This window comes from Mustela nivalis (genome assembly GCF_964662115.1).
Source record: "Mustela nivalis genome assembly, chromosome: X".
NCBI classification, from domain to species: domain Eukaryota; kingdom Metazoa; phylum Chordata; class Mammalia; order Carnivora; family Mustelidae; genus Mustela; species Mustela nivalis.
The window spans coordinates 55,251,857-55,270,481 of record NC_139040.1 but is presented as its reverse complement, the minus strand read 5'-3'; the positions used below and the strand labels follow the sequence as shown (position 1 = coordinate 55,270,481).

At 37.0% G+C, this 18,625-nt stretch overlaps 1 protein-coding gene and 1 pseudogene across 6 annotated transcripts in view; both read right to left on the bottom strand.

Moving 5' to 3' along the window:
- CHM (CHM Rab escort protein) overlaps nucleotides 1-18,625 on the bottom strand; it is a 239,583-nt gene that overhangs the window by 81,179 nt on the left and 139,779 nt on the right. For all 5 annotated transcript variants that reach the window (XR_014306871.1, XM_082715969.1, XM_082715970.1 and 2 more), the window contains one exon: nucleotides 12,530-12,607. Coding sequence is in view for 4 of the 5 variants with exons in the window: in XM_082715969.1 (XP_082572095.1) it covers nucleotides 12,530-12,607 (78 nt within the window). In the remaining variant the exon portion in view is untranslated. The remainder of the gene's footprint in view (nucleotides 1-12,529; nucleotides 12,608-18,625) is intronic.
- On the bottom strand, nucleotides 17,135-17,715 carry LOC309856310 (prefoldin subunit 3 pseudogene; annotated as a pseudogene). Its single transcript has one exon. The product of its transcript is annotated as a prefoldin subunit 3 pseudogene (transcript).

The following is an 18,625-nucleotide window of genomic DNA, read 5'->3' as shown; positions in this document are numbered from 1 at the left end:
AAAAATGCTCAGCAAGATGAAAACTCTTTTATCTGAAATTTGGCCCAGAAGAGAAATATAACATTATAACAGGTATCCAATCTCTATGATTTTCAGAATATCCCAGTGGTATGATAAGAAATGCAGAAATCACATGAAATAATAAAAGAAAAAATACACTAATCAAGAAAATTAGAAGATCCCCAATCTTTGAAGGAAATAAAATAATTCCTTCTATTCATGATGCCCTTACATGCTTTCTAAAACACAGTTCAAATGTCACCTCTTTAATAAAACCATTCCAAAATGCTTATCATTTTCTTGGGTAAAAATCCACCCCAATAGTTTCAAATACCATTAACAGATAACTCTAAATCTGTGGTTCTGTGTTCTGACCAATCCCAAACTCTGTATCCATATTTTTTTTCACCTTGTATCCATATTTTTAACCGTATCTTATCTATTTCTTTCTGGATAGACTCTAAACACTTTTAAACCTAGCATACTCCTGGGGCACCTGGGTGGCTCAGATGGTTAAGCTACTGCCTTTGGCTCAGGTCATGATCTCTGGGTCCTGGGATCAAACCCCACACCGGGCTTCTGCTCAGTGGGTAGTCTGCTTCTCCCTCTCTCTCTGCCTCTCCCCCTGCTCATTCTCTCTCTCTCTCTTTCTCTGTCTCTGTCTCAAATGAATAAATAAAATATTAAAAAAAAAAAAAACTAGCATACCCCAAACTGAGTTCATCATGACTCCTCTCTTGGAGTCACTTCCACCCTTGGAATACCTATCTCATGTAATGACATGACCAACAGTTAGGTTCCCTAGCTTAGAAACTTTCTTCCCATATCTAATCTACTACTCAATTTTGATTCTACCTTATAAAGACTTCTTGAAACTAGCTTCTTCTCTTCATCTCTACCATACTGCCTTAGACTTGTGCTTAGTCTAATAAGATAATGGACTGCTAGCAAGTCAGTAGCTCATTTGTTTGATGTAAATGATGGCATAACAATCATGTGCCAAGCACTGTTCTAAGATATAAGAATAAAAATCTTATCCTTAGGGAGCTCCCAATATAATGAAGATTCACACAGGCAATTGTAAGATAATACCAAAGTTCAGGGATAAGAAATGAGGACAGGACATCATGAGAGTACATCTAACTAAGCTTGGGTGGGGGGAGGTGGAGTATCAAGGAATGTTCCTCAGAGAAAGTGATAACATTAGCTGCTTCTAAAGGATGTAAACTAGTTAAGCAAGTAAGAACATTTCAGGCAGAAGGGCAGCATTTGCAGGGGTACAGAGGCAAGTAAGAAAGTACAGGGAATCACACACAGTTCTGTGTTAAATGACAACAAAATAGAAGCACGGAGGGAAGAGAGATGAGCTTAGAAAGGCAGGCAGAGGCCAGATCCCAGAGCCTCACAGGTCATGTAAAAGGGTCTTACACTTTATTTGGAAGTGATATAAAGGCACTGAAGCTTTTTACACAGGGAGGGACAGAAACTAGATCTGCGTAGTGAAAAGATCTCAATGTGTAATTATCTCACTAATTTATTTTTTCTTTAAAATTCCCCAGTAGACTCCAAGCTCCACTCAAACAAAGACCACTATTGTCTTGTTCTCGGCTATATTCCTAGTGCATGGGGCACAGAAAACCACCACTGACTACAGTCCAAAGTCCTTAGCTTGGGCACAGAAGGATCTTCAGGATATATCTCCTCCACAGGATTTCAAAGTATCCAATTACATTAACAACTGTAACTAGCTAAAATGTATTGCGCTCTTACTGTGTGTAACAAATGGTCCTACCTGCATTATCTGTTAATAATCATAATAACCAAATAAAGTAGTTATTGTCATGTACCACTTTATACAGAAACTGGAGCACAGTGAACTTTCAAAGTTCATTCAGTTAGTAAGTGGGGAAGCCAAGATATAGACCCAGGTCTATCTGACTTGAGGGAGCACACTGTTTACTGCTCTCTTTGTACATAAAGGCAAGGTCCATGTTTTATTCATCTCATTATTCCCATGGCAACTAGCATGGAGTTGGAGGTTGGTGGAGGTTAAATGTATAGAATATTATCACTACCAGTTTGCAAATGAGACATGTTAAAATCAGAACTTCGGCAATTTTCCTACAATAACTAATGGAAGTAAGATCAGTCACCCCATATGCTCTAACATACTATATTCATTATTAACTTCCAAGTATCTGGAAAAGGTATAGTTATTTCCAACATCAGAAAAAAAGATACCTCCAAGAAATACTCACATCAAGAATTCTAGTAAGTGAGACAGCTGAAGTACAAAAGAACAGTAGCTGAAGTAACTAGATTCAGACTACTGGCTACAGATGTATCTAGTCCAAGATCATCCATACTCTACCCCCGTATCAAATACTGTACTTCTAAATGGCCAAATCTACTTTATAGGAGTTTTACACAGTCAGCACAGCTGCAAAGAAAAAGAAAGCTGCTCAACAAGAGCATTCAATGTTTCTAGAAAAGGTCAACAGAGGGGTTCAGTATTAGAATTTAGTGACAGGATATATATAAAAAAGACTTGCTGATATCTATGTCCTCTGAAAATTGAAAAGCAGAGCCAATGAACAGTATAGCAAAGAGAGCACAGTCAAAGGCAAACTAAACAAAAATGAAAAATAAGACCTATCTGAAAATAAGTATGGTTAATATTCCATATTTCTTCTTTCAAAGTTTGTACAATACTTTCATGTGTAATCACCACACTGAATTCAGTGCTATGAGCATTTATGCTTCTATAGCTTTACTCAATGGATGGTGAAGAAAAAAACATCCGTTTTTTTTTTCCTTAAAGATTTTATTTATTTGATAGAGAGAGAGAGATCACAAGTAGGCAGAGCAGCAGGGAGGGTGGGAAGCAAGCTCCCTGCTGAGCAGATAGCCTGATTTGGGGCTCAATCCCGGGACCCTGAGATCATGACCTGAGCTGAAGGCAGAGGCTTAACACACTGAGCCACCCAGGTGCCCCATCATCAGTTTTTAAAGATTCATTCATTAATTTTACACATAGCCACTCAGTATAATGAGTGATACGAACTTGTTTTGCTTCCAGACATTTTCTTACATGGAACTTACAATCATACAAGGGGGATCAGGGGGCCAGCAGAGGGTTCTGATCTAGTTGGCAGAATCAGGAAATAAACTCAGATCTTAGAACTCAAACATGAGTAGTTCTTAGCTATACCAAAGGGGATGCCAAGTGTTACACACAGAAAAACAGGAACAGAGAGGCAACCTAAGACCATAAGGAGACAAATGCAAATTTTTGCCCATTTCTTTATTAATATTCTAAATACACTTAGAATAAACAATTGTTTAAGTCAACTGGAAAGTTTAAAAAGAAATGTATACTGGATATGTCTAAATATAAGTCCAAGATTTTTGCCTCAAAAAATTATCCCTCACTTCATACTCAAGCCCTGACAAAATAACTCCTATTGATATGGGAAACAAAGGCAAAAGAAATGCAGCTTAAATGAAAATCTCCTTATAGCTTGCAGCCCACTGATAGGTATCTGAAAGATGCAGAGTGTTACCTTCCTCAATGAACTCATGGCTGCCTTAGTGCCTTAATGTTTAAATTAAGTAAACTTATCTTGGCAGCAGCTAGCCCCTCAAGGTCCTGAGAGCCTTATTCCAGATTCCTTTGAGACTTGTACTATCCCTAATTCCCACTAATTAAAAATATACAGTCTCTCCTCACAATCCCCATATAGCTCTATCTGTCCACAGGTCCTATCTCATAAATAGGGAAGGGGTTAAGGTATAGGCAGGAGGCCCCTGACTCAGCTCTGCAACTCTTCCAGGCAGGTGGAGACGCTGAGACAGAGCGAACAAAAGGTAAGGGAACAAATCAAGATGGCACAAGAATCTCAAGGAAACAAGCTTCCTAGTCAGTTCTCAATAAAAGACTGCCACTGAAAGCCCTCAGCAGCAACCTATTCAGGTCCCCTCTCACTCTAAAGAATTTTCTTCCCTTTCTGCTCTCACCTTCACTTAATTAACTTCCACTTCACTTCACCCATTTGGGTCCATGAGATTCATTCTTCAACTCTGTGAGACAAGAACCCTGTAATCCTTCAACACTATTACTGGTAGCTCTTTTAAGTATTTGATTTTGAACATGAAAGTAGTGTTTGGGAAAGATAAATTAGCCTAAATCAACTTTAATCAATGCTAGCTTTAGATATTTATAGAGACTGTTTGACTTGAAAGAAAGGGATTTTTATTAAAAGTGCAAAAAATTATTATAAATTTTGTAATTATCAGTGAAGGTATGAATTTACAATTTTTAGGTATTGGTGGTCTCTTAAATAAAACTTTTAAAGATCACTTAAGCAATATACTATCGTGAAAATAATGGAGAGATCATGAATACTACAAACACAGGTCAAATTTAAAAACTATTCTATTCCTAAGGAAGTAAATAATAATGGCTTGGAATAAAAGTTCAGGTAAGAGACTCACAACCAGAATCCAAAATGGCTGTATCTTAACCAAGATGGACAAAAAAAATATTCATTGGAAAACTGGAGGTCTAATAAAATAATAATATGATAGTCTAAGTAGACATTTTGCTATTTATATCCATAAGTTTTTTTTTTTTAATTTCTCACTAGGGCTGAAGATTACTTAATTTGTAAGAATGGCCTACATTCAAGCTTATAAATCATGTCAGGATACTTTATAAATGTTAAGGAAAATCTAACTACTTTCTAAGTACTTTTATTAATGCAGTCAAAGCACATTATATATGGGACAAAAGTCAATGATTACTGGCAGTCTATCAAAGTCATCTTACAGATAAAGGAACTGGCCCAGAGAAAAGTGACCTACTAACTGTCATTCACAGCAGTGATGGAGTTCCAGGTCTTCTCTCATTCAAGGGCTACCTGACCATGCATGCTTTAGGAGTTACTGGGCAATAATTGTTATCTGAGGTCTTTCCATGAAGACAGAAAATGTTAAATAAGTAGCAGTATGTCTGCTATTTAAAATTCTGGAAAGGAGCTTGACTGAGACTTAGCAGAAGGAACCCAGGCTTCTCTCTTCCGTGGAACATAACTAGATAACTATCAAATCATTCTAAATGCATAAGAAATTGACTTGAGGACTGAGAGAACAAACTCCACAACATCCAGAATGGTAGTAAGTGCCGAGATGTGGTTTGGGGGAGACATGGATCATGGGTGCTGTGGAGGGATGTGGTTGCACAGAAAGGTGAGAGAAAGAAACAAGCACACAGAGAAATTCATGAGAACACTTTCCCAAAGCCACTGGCTGGGAAAATGAGAGGGGCTGATTTTTGTTGAATTTTTGCAATCAGCTGGGCTCAAAGACTGCAGTTTAAGAGGACTTCGGATTGGCTGTGATAAGAGCCCTGATGGCAAAGCCCTAATCCTAGAGAGATGACAGGTAAACAACCTGACACCAGAGATCTTACTGAGGATCACCTAAGGCCCAAGGGAAGAGAGTGTTCTCTCTTCTGGTAGCACCTGTGTGAAAGGCGGCATTCACAGGGACACCTCTCCCCTCTCCCGGGATGGGGCAGTGGGTGGTGGGCAGTGGGAGCTGGGTGGGTGGGTAGGCGTGTGTGTGTAGCCTGCAGTCACCATTTCCCTCCACCACCCACCAGCATCTGTACAACTGTCGTCCTCAGTCAAACCTGCAGGCCTCCCAAAACTGCAAGACCCTCCTCCAAAAGACTAGAACAGGTTCCTGCTGCAACAATTCCCTAAAGTTTGGGGTCTTAAAAGTCTGCATGCTTAATGTCCACAAAAGCCAAAATATGGAAAGAACCCAGATGTCCACTGACAGATGAACAGAAAAAGAATAGGTGGTATATACAGTAGATTATTACTCAACCATCAAAAAGAATGAAATCTTGCCATTTGCAATGACGTGGATGGAACTAGAGGGTGTTATGCTAAGTGAAATAAGTCAGTCAAAGACAAATACCATACGATTTCACTCATATGTGGAATTTAAGAAACAAAACAGATGAACAGAGGGGAAGGGAAGGAAAAACAAAATAAGAGGAAATCAGAGAGGAAGACAAACCATAAGAGACTCTTGACTACAGGAAACAAACTGAAGGTTTGTTGGGGAGATGGGGTAACTGCATGTTGAGCAGTAAGGAGGGCACTTGAGGTAATGAAAACAGAGTGCTATACACAACTGATGAATCACTAAACTCTACTTCTGAAACTAATAATACACCATATGTTAATTAATTGATTTTAAAAATAAATAAAATAAAATGAAAGTCTGCATGCTTGGCTGGGAAAGAGCCCAAAGTGCCCTGCACAGCTCCAGGCAAGCAAGCAACCCCGAGACAGTGTGGAAACAGTGATCTGAAAAATGCTTGGGATACATGAGGGGAGATCATTTGCTCTTCTGAAAGTGGTTCCCTGAGAGCAATAAGCACTGAGATCCCACTCTGAGGATAAAGGAGCTGGCTGGCACAGTTTCCCTCCCCAGACCAAGATTCTTGAAAATAGGGTACCTAAGTGGGTCAGTTGGTAAGCTATGTCTGCCTTCGGCTCAGGTCATAATCCCAGGGTCCTGGGATGGAGCCCCGGACGGTGTTCCCTGCTCAGTGGGAGGCCTGCTTCTTCCTCTCCCACTAACCCTGCTTGTGTTCCCTCTCTCACTGTCTTGCTCTCTGTCAAATAAATAAAATCTTTAAAAAATGGCACTAAATTCGTATCTACCAATAATTACTCTGAATGTAAATGGACCAAATGCTCAAATCAGAAGATACAAGGTGTCAGAGTGGATTAATGACTAAGACACATCTATATGCTGTCTACAAGAGACTCATTTTATACCTAAAGGACACAGGCAAACTGAAAGTGAGGGGATGCAGAAACATTTATCATGCAAATGGAAAAAGAAAGCCAGAGCAGCAATATTTATACCAGACAAATAAACTTTAATCCAAAGATTTTAATAAGAGATGAAAGAGGGTACTTTATCATAATAAAGGGCACTATCCAATAAGAATATCTAACAATGATAAATATTTACACCCCCAGCTGAGCACCCAACTATATAAAACAACTAATGACAAACATAAAGGAACTTACTGATAATAACACAATAATAGTTGGGAACTTCAACAGCCCACTCACAGCAGTGGACAGACCATCTAAGAAAATCAAGAAGGGAACAGTGGCTTTCAATGACACACTGGATCCAATGGACTTAACAGATATATTCGGAACATTTCATCCTAAAACAGGAATTTTTGCATGCACATGGGACATTCTCCAGAACAGATCACATACCAGGTAACATACCATGCATAATTCTGAAAATAACACTATGAAAATTGAAGTCAACCATAAGAAAACATTTGGAAAGACCACATATACATGGAGGCTAAACAACAGGGTATTAAAGGTTGGGTCAAACAGGAAATCAAAGAAGAAATAAAAAAAAAAATAGAAACAAATGAAAATGAAAACATAATGGTCCAAAACCTTGGAGTGCAGCCAAAGGAGTCACAAGAGCGAAATGTACAGCAATACAGACCAACCTCAAGAAGCAAGAAAAATCTCAAATAACCCAACCTTACCCTTAATGGAGCTAGAAAAAGAACAATAAATGAAGCCTAAATAAAGTCATCAGAAGAAGAGAAGGTACTAAAGATTAGAGCAGAAATAAATAAGGAAACTAAAAAAAACAAAAACAAAAAACAAAACCCCAACCCCCCCCCCCAACACACAATAGAACAGATAAATGAAACCAGGAGCTGGTTCTTTGAAAAAAAAAAAAATGATAAAACCCAGTCAGACTTATCAAAGAGAAAAGAGAAAGCACCCTAAGAAATAAAATCACAAATGAGAAAGGGAAAGTAGAAACTGACACCACAGAAATATAAATAATTATAAGAGAATATTATGAAAAACTATACAGCCACTAACTGGACACCCTGGAAGAAACAGATAAATTGCTAAAAATATATAAACTATCAAAACTGAAAAGAGAAAAAGAGAAAACTTGAGTGGTTCAATAACCAGCAAAGAAACTGAGTCGGTAATCAAAAATCTCCCAATAAACGAAAGTCCAGGGCCAGATGGCTTCCCATTGGAATTCTACCAAACACTTAAAAGAGATTTAGTATTTATTCTTCTCAAATCATTCCAGGAACTAGAAATAGAAAGAAAACTTTCAAATTCATTCTATAAGGCCGGCATTACACTGATTCCAATACCAGACTAAGACTCCACTAATAAAGAAAGCTATCAGCCAATATCCCCAATGAACATAGATTGAAAAACAATTCTCAACAAAATACTAGCAAATCGAATCCAACAGTACATTAAAAGAATCATTCACTACGATCAAGTGGGATTAATTCCTGTGCTGCAAGGATAGTTCAATACTTGTTAATCAATCAACATGATACACCACATTTAAAAAAAGGTAAGAATCTTTTCAATAGTTGCAGAAGAAGCATTTAATGAATGCTAAAAAACTTCAAAAAAGTAAGGATGGAGGGAACACACTTCAACATAATAAAGACCATATATGAAAAACCCACAGCTAATACCTTCCTGAATGGGGAAAACAGTTTTTTCTCTATGGTCAGGGACAAGACAGGGATGTCCACTCTCATCACTGTTATTCAAGAGAATACTGGAAGTCTCAGTCTCAGCAGACAGCAAAAAGAAATAAAAGCCATCCAAATAAGCAAGAAGGAAGTCAAATTTTCACTATTTGCAGATGACATGATACTATATACATAGAAAACCCAAAGACTCCACCAAAATATTGTTAGAAATGATACACAAATTCAGTAAAGTCACAGGATAGAAAATCAACAAAAAGAAATCTGTTGCACTTCTATACACCAATTATGAAGCAGCAGAAAGAGAAATCAAGGAATTAATCTGATTTACAATATCACCAAAAACCATAGATATCTAGGAATAAACATAACCAAAGAGGTAAAAGATCTGTACTCTGAAAACTATGCAACATTTATGAGAGCAAATGAAGATAACACAAAGACATGGAAAAACATTCCATGCTCATAGATTGGAAGAACAAATATAGATGTTAAAATATCTATATCATCTAAAGCAATCTACACATTTACTGCAGTCCCTATAAAAATACCAAGAGTATTTTTTACAGAGTTACAACAAAGAATCTTCAAATTTGTATTGGAACTACAAAAGACCCCGGATACCTAAATATATGGTCAACTAATCTTCAACAAGGCAGGAGTGAATATCCAATGGAAAAAAGACAGTATCTTTAACAAATGGTACTGGGAAAACTGAATAGCAGTATACAAAAGAATGAAACTGGACCATTTTCTTACAACATACAGAAAAATAAATTCAAAATGGATTAAAGACCTAATTGTGAGACAGGAAACCACTAAAACCTGGAGAAGAACAGAGGCAGTAACCTCCTTGACACTGGCTACAGCAACTTCTTATTAGATGTCTCCTGAGGTAAGGGAAACAAAAGCAAAAATAAACTACTGAGACTTCCTCAAAATAAAAAGCTTTGCACAGCAAAGGAGACAATCAAGAAAACTAAAAGGCAACCTTCAGAATGGGAGAAGATATTTGCAAATGACATATCTGAGGAAGGATTAGTATTCAAAATTTTTAAAGACCTTATCAAATTCAACACCCTAAAAAAAATAATCTGTTAAAACATGGGAAGACACAAATAGACATGTTTACAAAGAAGACACACAGATGGCCAAGAGATACAGAAAGATGCTCAACATCACTCACTCATCATTAGGGAAATACAAATCATTCCGTGGGTTGCCTCTTTGTTTTTTTGACTGTTTCCTTTACTGTGCAGAAGCTTTTGATTTAGGGAAATACAAATCAAAACCACAATGAGGTATTACCTGTCAGAATGACTAAAATTAACAATATAGGAAACAAGAGCTGTTGGTGAGGATGTGACGGGGAACCTTTTTACACTGTTTTTGGAAATGCAAACTGTGCAGCCACCCTACAAAGTAGTATGTGGGTTCCTCACAAAGTTAAAAATCGAACTACCCTAAGACCCAGCAATTGCACTACTATGTATCTACACAAAGGAAAGAAATTCAAATGGATACAGGAACCCTGATGTTTACACTGGAATTATCAAGGACAACCAATTTATGGAAAGAGCCCAAGTGTCCATCAACTAATGAATGAAGAGGATGTCGTACATATATATACCATAGAATATTACTCAGCCATCAAAAAGAATGAAATCTTGCCATTGGTAATGTCATGGATGGAGCTAGAGACTATTTTAAGGGAAATAAGTCCGTCAGATAAAGACAAACACCATGGGGTGCCTGGGTGGCTCAGTGGGTTAAAGCCTCTGCCTTCACTCAGGTCATGATCCCAGTGTCCTGGGATCGAGCCCCACATCAGGCTCTCTGTTCGGCGGGGAGCCTGCTTCCCCCTCTCTCTCTGCCTGCCTCTCTGCCTACTTGTGATCTCTGTCTGTGAAATAAATAAATAAAATCTTTAAAAAAACCATACCATATGATTTCATCCATACGTGGAATTTTAGAAACAATACAAATGAACACAGGCGGGAACAAAAGAGAGGCAAACCAAGAAACAGATCAACTATAGAGAACAAACTGATGGTTATTAGAGGGGAGATGGGATGGGTTAAATAGGTGATGGCTATTAAGAAGGCCACTTGTGATGAGCACTGGGTACTGTATGTGATGAATCACAAAATTTTAATCCTGAAACTAATATTGCACTTTATGTTAACTAGATAGAATTTAAATAAAACTTGGGGAAAATAAAAAGAAAAAACAGTTATAGCTTAATGAAAATAACAAAAAACAAAAAAAATGAATAAAATTCATATTTGACTCCAACAGATCTGGAAGGATCATCTTCATAAGGGCCTAGAATGAATTAAGATCTAAAGCTCCCAGTCTATCTTACAATACTGGCCAAATCCTGAACTTTACATTACAGATCAGTATTTCTTAATGTCATCTATGGAGAACCTACATCAGATTCATTTGGGGGTGTTCCTCAAAACTGCAAGTTCCCTGACTCTAGTCTAACCACATTATCCAAATTCATTCTCTGAGGGTGAGGCACAGAAATCTCCCTCAAAAACAAAAACAAAAACAGAACAAGTTTACCTGGTGATTCTTTAGGCACATTAAAATTTGAAAACTACCAATGTTTAGTCTTTAGATCCTTAGCCCCCAGCTATTTGGTGCAACTGAAATCTGTAGAGGATCATAAAGACGACTTCCTCTCTTCAGAGCTGATAATAAAAACTACAACAAAGTTAAGGTAAATGTAACCTTTGGTTGAACAGATGCTATTACTATACTAATGTATCCATTTTTCAAAAAAGAAACATGAGCCATGTAAATTATTCATGTCACTAAGTGTTATAAGGAGAACTGGAATTGGGCCCAAAAAAGGGTAAAAAGGATGTAAGCAAATAAACACCAAATAAACAATTCACTATCTGGCTTTCCATTATGGGAACACACTCATGCTTCAAAATGAATGTATAAGGAAAATGACTCTAAGAGGCTTAAAAACAGTAATTCCTTCATGAACCTCCATAGAGTTATTCATGACCCCAGTATATGAATATCCTGGTCCCTCAACCATAGATTTTTCACTATACATTATCATTTTTCACTTATGTGGTACATTTGTATTAAGGTGCTAAAAGTACTTTATAAGTCTTTAAACTGCATGTCTGTATTATCTTATACTAGAGAATTACTTTCTGAGTCAGGTTCACTGCCTGAATATTACATGTTCTAGACCTGAATTTTTCTCCAACTCTAGGTGTTATAATTAGTCTATAAGAAATTTTGCCATTTAGATCATTATATGAGTAACTAAATAATAAATCCTAGAAAAATACAATTGACATATAAAAATACAGACATAAATAGATAATGCTTGGCATTTTTTAAAAGAAGGTACATTCTTATTTCAATCCTAAACCAGTCTGCAGGCCTAATATAATTGCATAAGAATTTATCCTCAGCTAACAGGGTAGCATAGTTTATTATAACAATCTACCTAAAAAATCATTAAAGTGTTTTCTCTTTGGAATGACATGCATTATCAGCAGAGATTAATCTGATGAGTCTTTAGGTAAGCTCCATTTTAAAAATTCAATAACAGAGGGCTTTGTTGTCATCTGATAAAAATCAATTATAGGAGGTAAGGCCACAAGGAAAACTAACATCACTCACCACCTACCCCCAGGCAGCTGAAATGATTTGTCTTCCAAGCTCGGATAATCAGGAGCTATAGTTATATTGCAGGGAAATTAATTTAGTTTCTATATCCTGAACTCACTTTTTGTTCTGGAGGATCTACATACAAATTACTTTTAATCAAGGTTGATATGATATTAATATGAAGGAGGATTTTTGAAGAATCATTTTTTTTTTAATTGACTTTAGCATTTTTCACATGTGCTTAGGGTGCAACTATAGGAATGTAACTTATATCATCCTTACTTTCTGGATTCTTTGTCCACAACAAGGCACTGTACTGAATGACGAAGACAATAGATTCCACCAAACACTGCACACATCCTAGGAAGAGAATAGGAAAGTGTGAATTAGGATTCTTGAACTGAAAATTAAGGTAGCATTATTTTCTTTGAAATATCTTCTATTTAATAAGTGATCTTACACAAAAAGAACTTTGATAACTTATTATTTTCTTTGTCATGGTATTAAGAATCCCTCACAAGATTAGTAATATTTTGATGCAGCAAGAGATATCAGAATTAATAATACAATGTGCAAGCCAAGAATTATGATCAAGCCAAAAGTATCCCCAAATGAAGCTCAGCTATTCCCCCCAAACCACCTAAGACACATGGGCTACAAATAGCCTCAAGAGGTAATGTCTGCAACCCCCAAAGGAAACGACCACAGAAGGGTGCCTGGGTGGCATAGTTGGTTAAGCATCAGACTCCTGATTTTGGCTCAGGTCATGATCTCATGGTTTGGAATTGAACCCGGGGTCAGGCTCTGTGCTCAACAGGAAGTCTGCTTGATATTCTCTCCTCTCCCTCTGCCCTTCCCCCCACTAATGCGCACATGCGCGCTCTCTCTCTCTCTCTCTGTAAAATAAATAAATAAAATAAAACAACTAAACCTAAAAGAAAAAAGTGACCACAGAGAAGTCTTTTTTTAAAATTTTTATTTATTTATTTGACAGACAGAGATTACAAGTAGGCAGAGAGGCAGGCTGAGAGAGGAGGAAGCAGGCTCCCTGCTGAGCAGACAGCCCGATGCGGGGCTCGATCCCAGGACTCTGGGATCATGACCTGAACCGAAGGCAGAGGCTTAACCCACTGAGCCACCCAGGTGTCCCACCACAGAGAAGTCTTAAGAAGGAAACAAGTAGGGAAGATTCCGGGAGACCCCTAAAGATTTTGCTCACCATAAAAGTAAACAAAAACTACACTGGGAACTGAAAACTAGAGCAGTAAGCACATGAGTTAATAATGCGGAAGTTCTAAGGAGTTTGCCTATTTCATGAACCTAAAGGCTTGGGTTTTAATGCTTACATGGGGACAGGAGAGTCCTTAGGATCCAATAAGGCAGGGAATAGAAAATGAGATATTCTCTCATCATGTCTGGATCCTTAAAGGATTACACTTCAGTGAAAAGATGAAGGGGGGGTGTGTGCAGGGAACACACTTAACCACAAGAGAGAGACAAAACAAAAATTGTTCTTTCCAAAGCCCTGGGTAGAGGAATAGAACTCTATATTTATAACCAGTGGTCTGTCCTCACAAGGTTGGGAGTTTGAAATTACACTACATGATCCAAGAAACCCTTAACCAATAAAACACCATGAAGGAAAAGTGGCTCTGGGTCAGTAGTACCTCTGGAGACTTGGTGGAAGCAATTGCTAAAACTTTATGAAGTGATATAAGGCCACATGAAAGCACCACAGATAGAATCCCCTTATGGTATGTTTATAATATAAAACCCCTTATGATATGTTCATAATCTAAAATTATACAACACATGAAGTGAGGATTAACAGATACAACAAATGGGGTGGGGCAGCTGAGGTATGGGCATTTTTGTGGGGACTGTACCCTCTCATTGCACAGTTGGGTTAACCTTTCACATTGTATAATGGAATACCATAAGCAATTTAAATGAATGAACTACATCCCCATCTATCAACATGGAGAAATGGCAAAAACATAAAAATTGAGTGATAATGGCAAATTGGGAAAGAATATATTGAGTGATATTATTTATAGAAAGTTTCAAAACTTCATATGCAAAACACTACTATATATAATTGATGGATACATATATATGTAGGAAAAGTGCAGAAACATTTAAGGGAATTATAAACACCAAATTCAGGATAGTTTTATCTCTGGAAAGAGGAGGAGTAAAAGTTACACTGGAAGTTTCTTAAAAAATATATTGAGAGAAAATATGGCAAAATGTTAAGATTTGACAAAACTCTGAATGGTTACATGGTGACCTTTACATTATTGTATACTTTCTGGAGTGTTCTTGAAATATTTCATAACCAGATTATAATGAAAAATATAAATGGTAGAGATAAGTAACATTCACTAAGTATGGCATAATACTCCTATTATCTTTCTTAATTTTATTCATTTGACTGCATATAACCAAGGCAGTTAGGATAGGGGTTAGGTAATAATTCACTCTGGTATAGAATGAAACATAAATTAGGGTTTTTTTTTTTCCATTGAGAAATTTAGAATATAAGAAATGGTACATTAGAGCAAGCAAGCAAAACTTCATGTGCTCAAAACCCTTAGACTGCAAATTTTACCCAGGGCATCTGCTACAAGATATTCTCCCTTCTTGCTAATCTTGTTCACCAGTCACATACCAAGTTATAGAATGACATTTATTAATTGTCCTGGTATACCTGGTACTATTTGAGACACTGCACTGGACAGATCCTACAGAGGGTTAGAAAAAAAAATCATCTATTAGACTGTTTAGATATATTTCCCAGGTGGTATTCTAACCCCTGTTGTTGGTAGGGGAGTACCAATATAGTAATCTTGATATGACTGAGATAATCAGCCCAACCTTCACCATAAATTTCCTACTGATACTGAAAGAGGCCACATTCACATGAAATATTACTGGCCGACTAAAAATAAATAGGCTAAATCAGGTTAAGGTCCCAAAATGGACAATCAAGTTAAAAATGTGAATCACACAATCAGCATTCTCATTTGCCTGGGGATATCTTTGTTACATGAGTAGCAGCATCAGTGTTTCCAACTTCCTTGTAAGCAGCTATAGATGAGCTGTAACCAACTGACCTTTAGAGTTTTTCATTTCAGTCATACTGATCCATGTTTTTATATACACACACACACACACACACACACACGCACGCACACATACACATCAATCCCCTCATCAAGGAAAAAACAATTTTTAAATATTTTCCCACATTCCAAGAAAACCAAGGGGATAAAGTTCAGGATCAGAAGTTGTATACAGTTAAAAAATCATAAAATATTATGCCATCAACTATTATGGTATTATCAAAAGCATGAGAAATCCACTTAAATTAAATGCATTTTTTTACAAAGACCTTTCATTATCAATTACACTATGAAATGCATTGCTACTTTAGTATATGATATTAAGAATCCCTTCATTTGAAAATTAATTGCTATTAAGTTTTAGGGTAAATGAGTCCTCTGAAAAATGAATTTAAGTATATAATGCAATAGAGGCATCTATAACCATTTATTTTAGTAAGCCATCAACAAATTACCTGGTTTTCAACACAATTTAACTAATAGTGGACATATACTACATAGAAGAAACACAAGAAAGTAAAGAATGTTTAGGATTGGTTTATATGAATGTTATTTTTAACTTCAATGCTTTAATATCATGAAATGCAAGTACAAAACATTGTATGAGTATATACTGTACTACATGGAGATGGAATAATACATTGTGTTTTTATCAGAATCTGTATCACCCAGTGCTAGCCACCATACCAAAGGCTTTCCACAGGGATTTTCCTACTCTTCCTATGAGGTTTTAGCATGAATAAAAAAGCTCACAAATCCTTTCTACTACTGCAGATTTATATTTATCTTAACATTCTTGTTCAGCTGCTTTGGAGAACTGCTAAGAAATACAAAATTACCTTAGCCAAGAATTTTGGCTAAAGAATTTTGTTATTCATGTTAACCAAGATCTCCCTTTTGTTGGCATGGCAAAGACACTATGCACATCTATGGGGTAAGAAAAAACAGTCTCAATAGCCCTCTTACTGTTTAGGAAGGCAAATTACCATTTCTTGAAAAGTACAGATTATAATAGTTATTGGCTAAGCAGCATTTCATGAAAACCCACGTACTTAACAGCAACAGAAAGTGATAAAACCCCATATGTACTAAAGAAAACAAGTTTGGAAATATTTAAACTAGTGTTTTACCTACCTCTACACTGGTTTAACCACATCAAGTAAGAGTAGCATCAGCCAATAAAGAAAAGTGTCCAGAATTCAGCTTCCACAACATATCTCAGCTATTTCAGCTAAGACCTTTTTTTTTTTTAAAGATTTTACTTATTATTCGTTTGACAGAGAGAGAGAGATCACAAATAGGCAGAGAGGCAGAGGGAGGAGTGGGGGAAAAGCAGGCTCCCTGCTGAGCAGAGAACCTGAAAAGGGGCTCAATCCCAGGACCCTGAGATCATGACCTGAGCTGAAGGCAGAGGCTTTAACCCACTGAGCCACCCAGGAACTCCTCAGCTAAGACTTTTTTTAATGACAAACCAAAAAAATGATGAAAGTAGAATTTACTTTTTGGAAATAAAAAAATGAAAATATGGCTAATTTCATAAAATATTTGAAACTAATTTTGTTTTTATAAAATGGTAATTATATTTTTTAAAATTTTCATTATTGTTCTTGTGATTAAGAAATTCGGTCAAAGTCATGTCAACCTAAAGACTGACAAGGGATAAGCTTTGGGGTATTTAAAATAACATGATTGGAAAACTGAACCACATTTTTTTAATTGTGTTATGTTAGTCACTATACAACCACATTTTTATTTGCCAGCATTATGCTCTGGTCTTGGCAGAATCATCTTTGTTTCTTCTTTTTACATCCCAATTATAAACTGGCCATACGGACTTCTGTGGTAGTAAACTGATCTCGAAAAAAGTCAAGGTCTTCCTCAAGAAAATCAAATTCTTTATGGCAGTCGATAAATTCTTGTCCAACAACGCCTGAGCCTCATCATTATCATATTCAAGCATTACATTAGCCCCCGACCATAGACACGCTTTACCAGTAGGAAGAACTAAAGTTTTGCAATACAGGTTATCTGTAAGAATCTGGTCTCCAGTGAACTGCTGGACTCTTTTTTTCTTCTGCATCTATTTTAGAATTCCTAAAGTGTGCTTAATTTCAGAAATCTAACCCTTTAGACTCCTTTTCTTTGGAGCAAGGTTGAGTTCATAAACATACTTCTGGTACTGTTCATCCAGCCTCTTTAGTACTGTATTTGCAGTCTCATTCCTTTGCTGTTTCATGAAGAATCTACATCTTCCACAAACACAGCCTCAGGAATCCCTAGGTGGAGCTGCTGTCCATTCCCTTTGGCCATTTCTCCTAAGCCACAACTGTCCTTTGTGGCCATTATCTTGGGGAAGTGAGTGCACCAATTGTGTGGATGTTATAAAGGAAGAAGTCCAATGACCAGACACTGTCAGAATTCATCAAATTTCCTCTTAGTTTTAAACAAGAACAGGTTGTATTTTGTGCTCTTCGAAAGAATTACTTGATATCTACCATAAATTTACACAACTGGCAAAAGTGTACATCTGCATATGTATATATGTTTTTCATGCTCCCTCTCACTGGCTTTTTTTTTTTCCCATTCCAGTCATGCCCTTAGGGAAAATATGTGTTGCTCACAATGGTGGCATTTGTTTTCTCTCACATCTGTGTTTTTCTCACATAGCTTATGCCCAAGTGACAAAAGCCAGTGGTTTTGTCATCAGCTAGATCCTAAGAACTGACCTTTACTGCCCATCTACTTGCACTCACCAACCTTTGTCCCACATTATTCCTTAAGCTCTTCCTGCCAGCTTTTCTCATAACTCAGGCAAACAGAAACCAAAACTACCCTTCAAGCCATAGCCACTGCCCTAACAAGACATCCAGCCAGTCCAGACCAGTTTTAGTGCAAACCCTGACCCTGACTTGCACCTGCACAGATAGACCAAGGATTGACATCTAGAATGACTGACAGTACCTTTATCTCATTATAATACTAAAATCTCTGCCCAGAGAGGAGCAGAAGCCTCATTTACATAACATACAATGTGTGTATAGGCATGTTTCCCTAAGGAGCAACCTATGCTTGCCTCTACAGAGGATGACAAGTCTTTCCTATCTAAATATTCATCTGAACCCTAAAATAAAAGGTACCCATTCACCCTTGCTCGAGGAGTCATGGCTTTAGAAGTTATTCCTCACCATCTCCTTACTTGCTGCAAATAGTTTCTTTTGTGTGACCACTCACCTGTTGTAGTTTCTATCTGTAA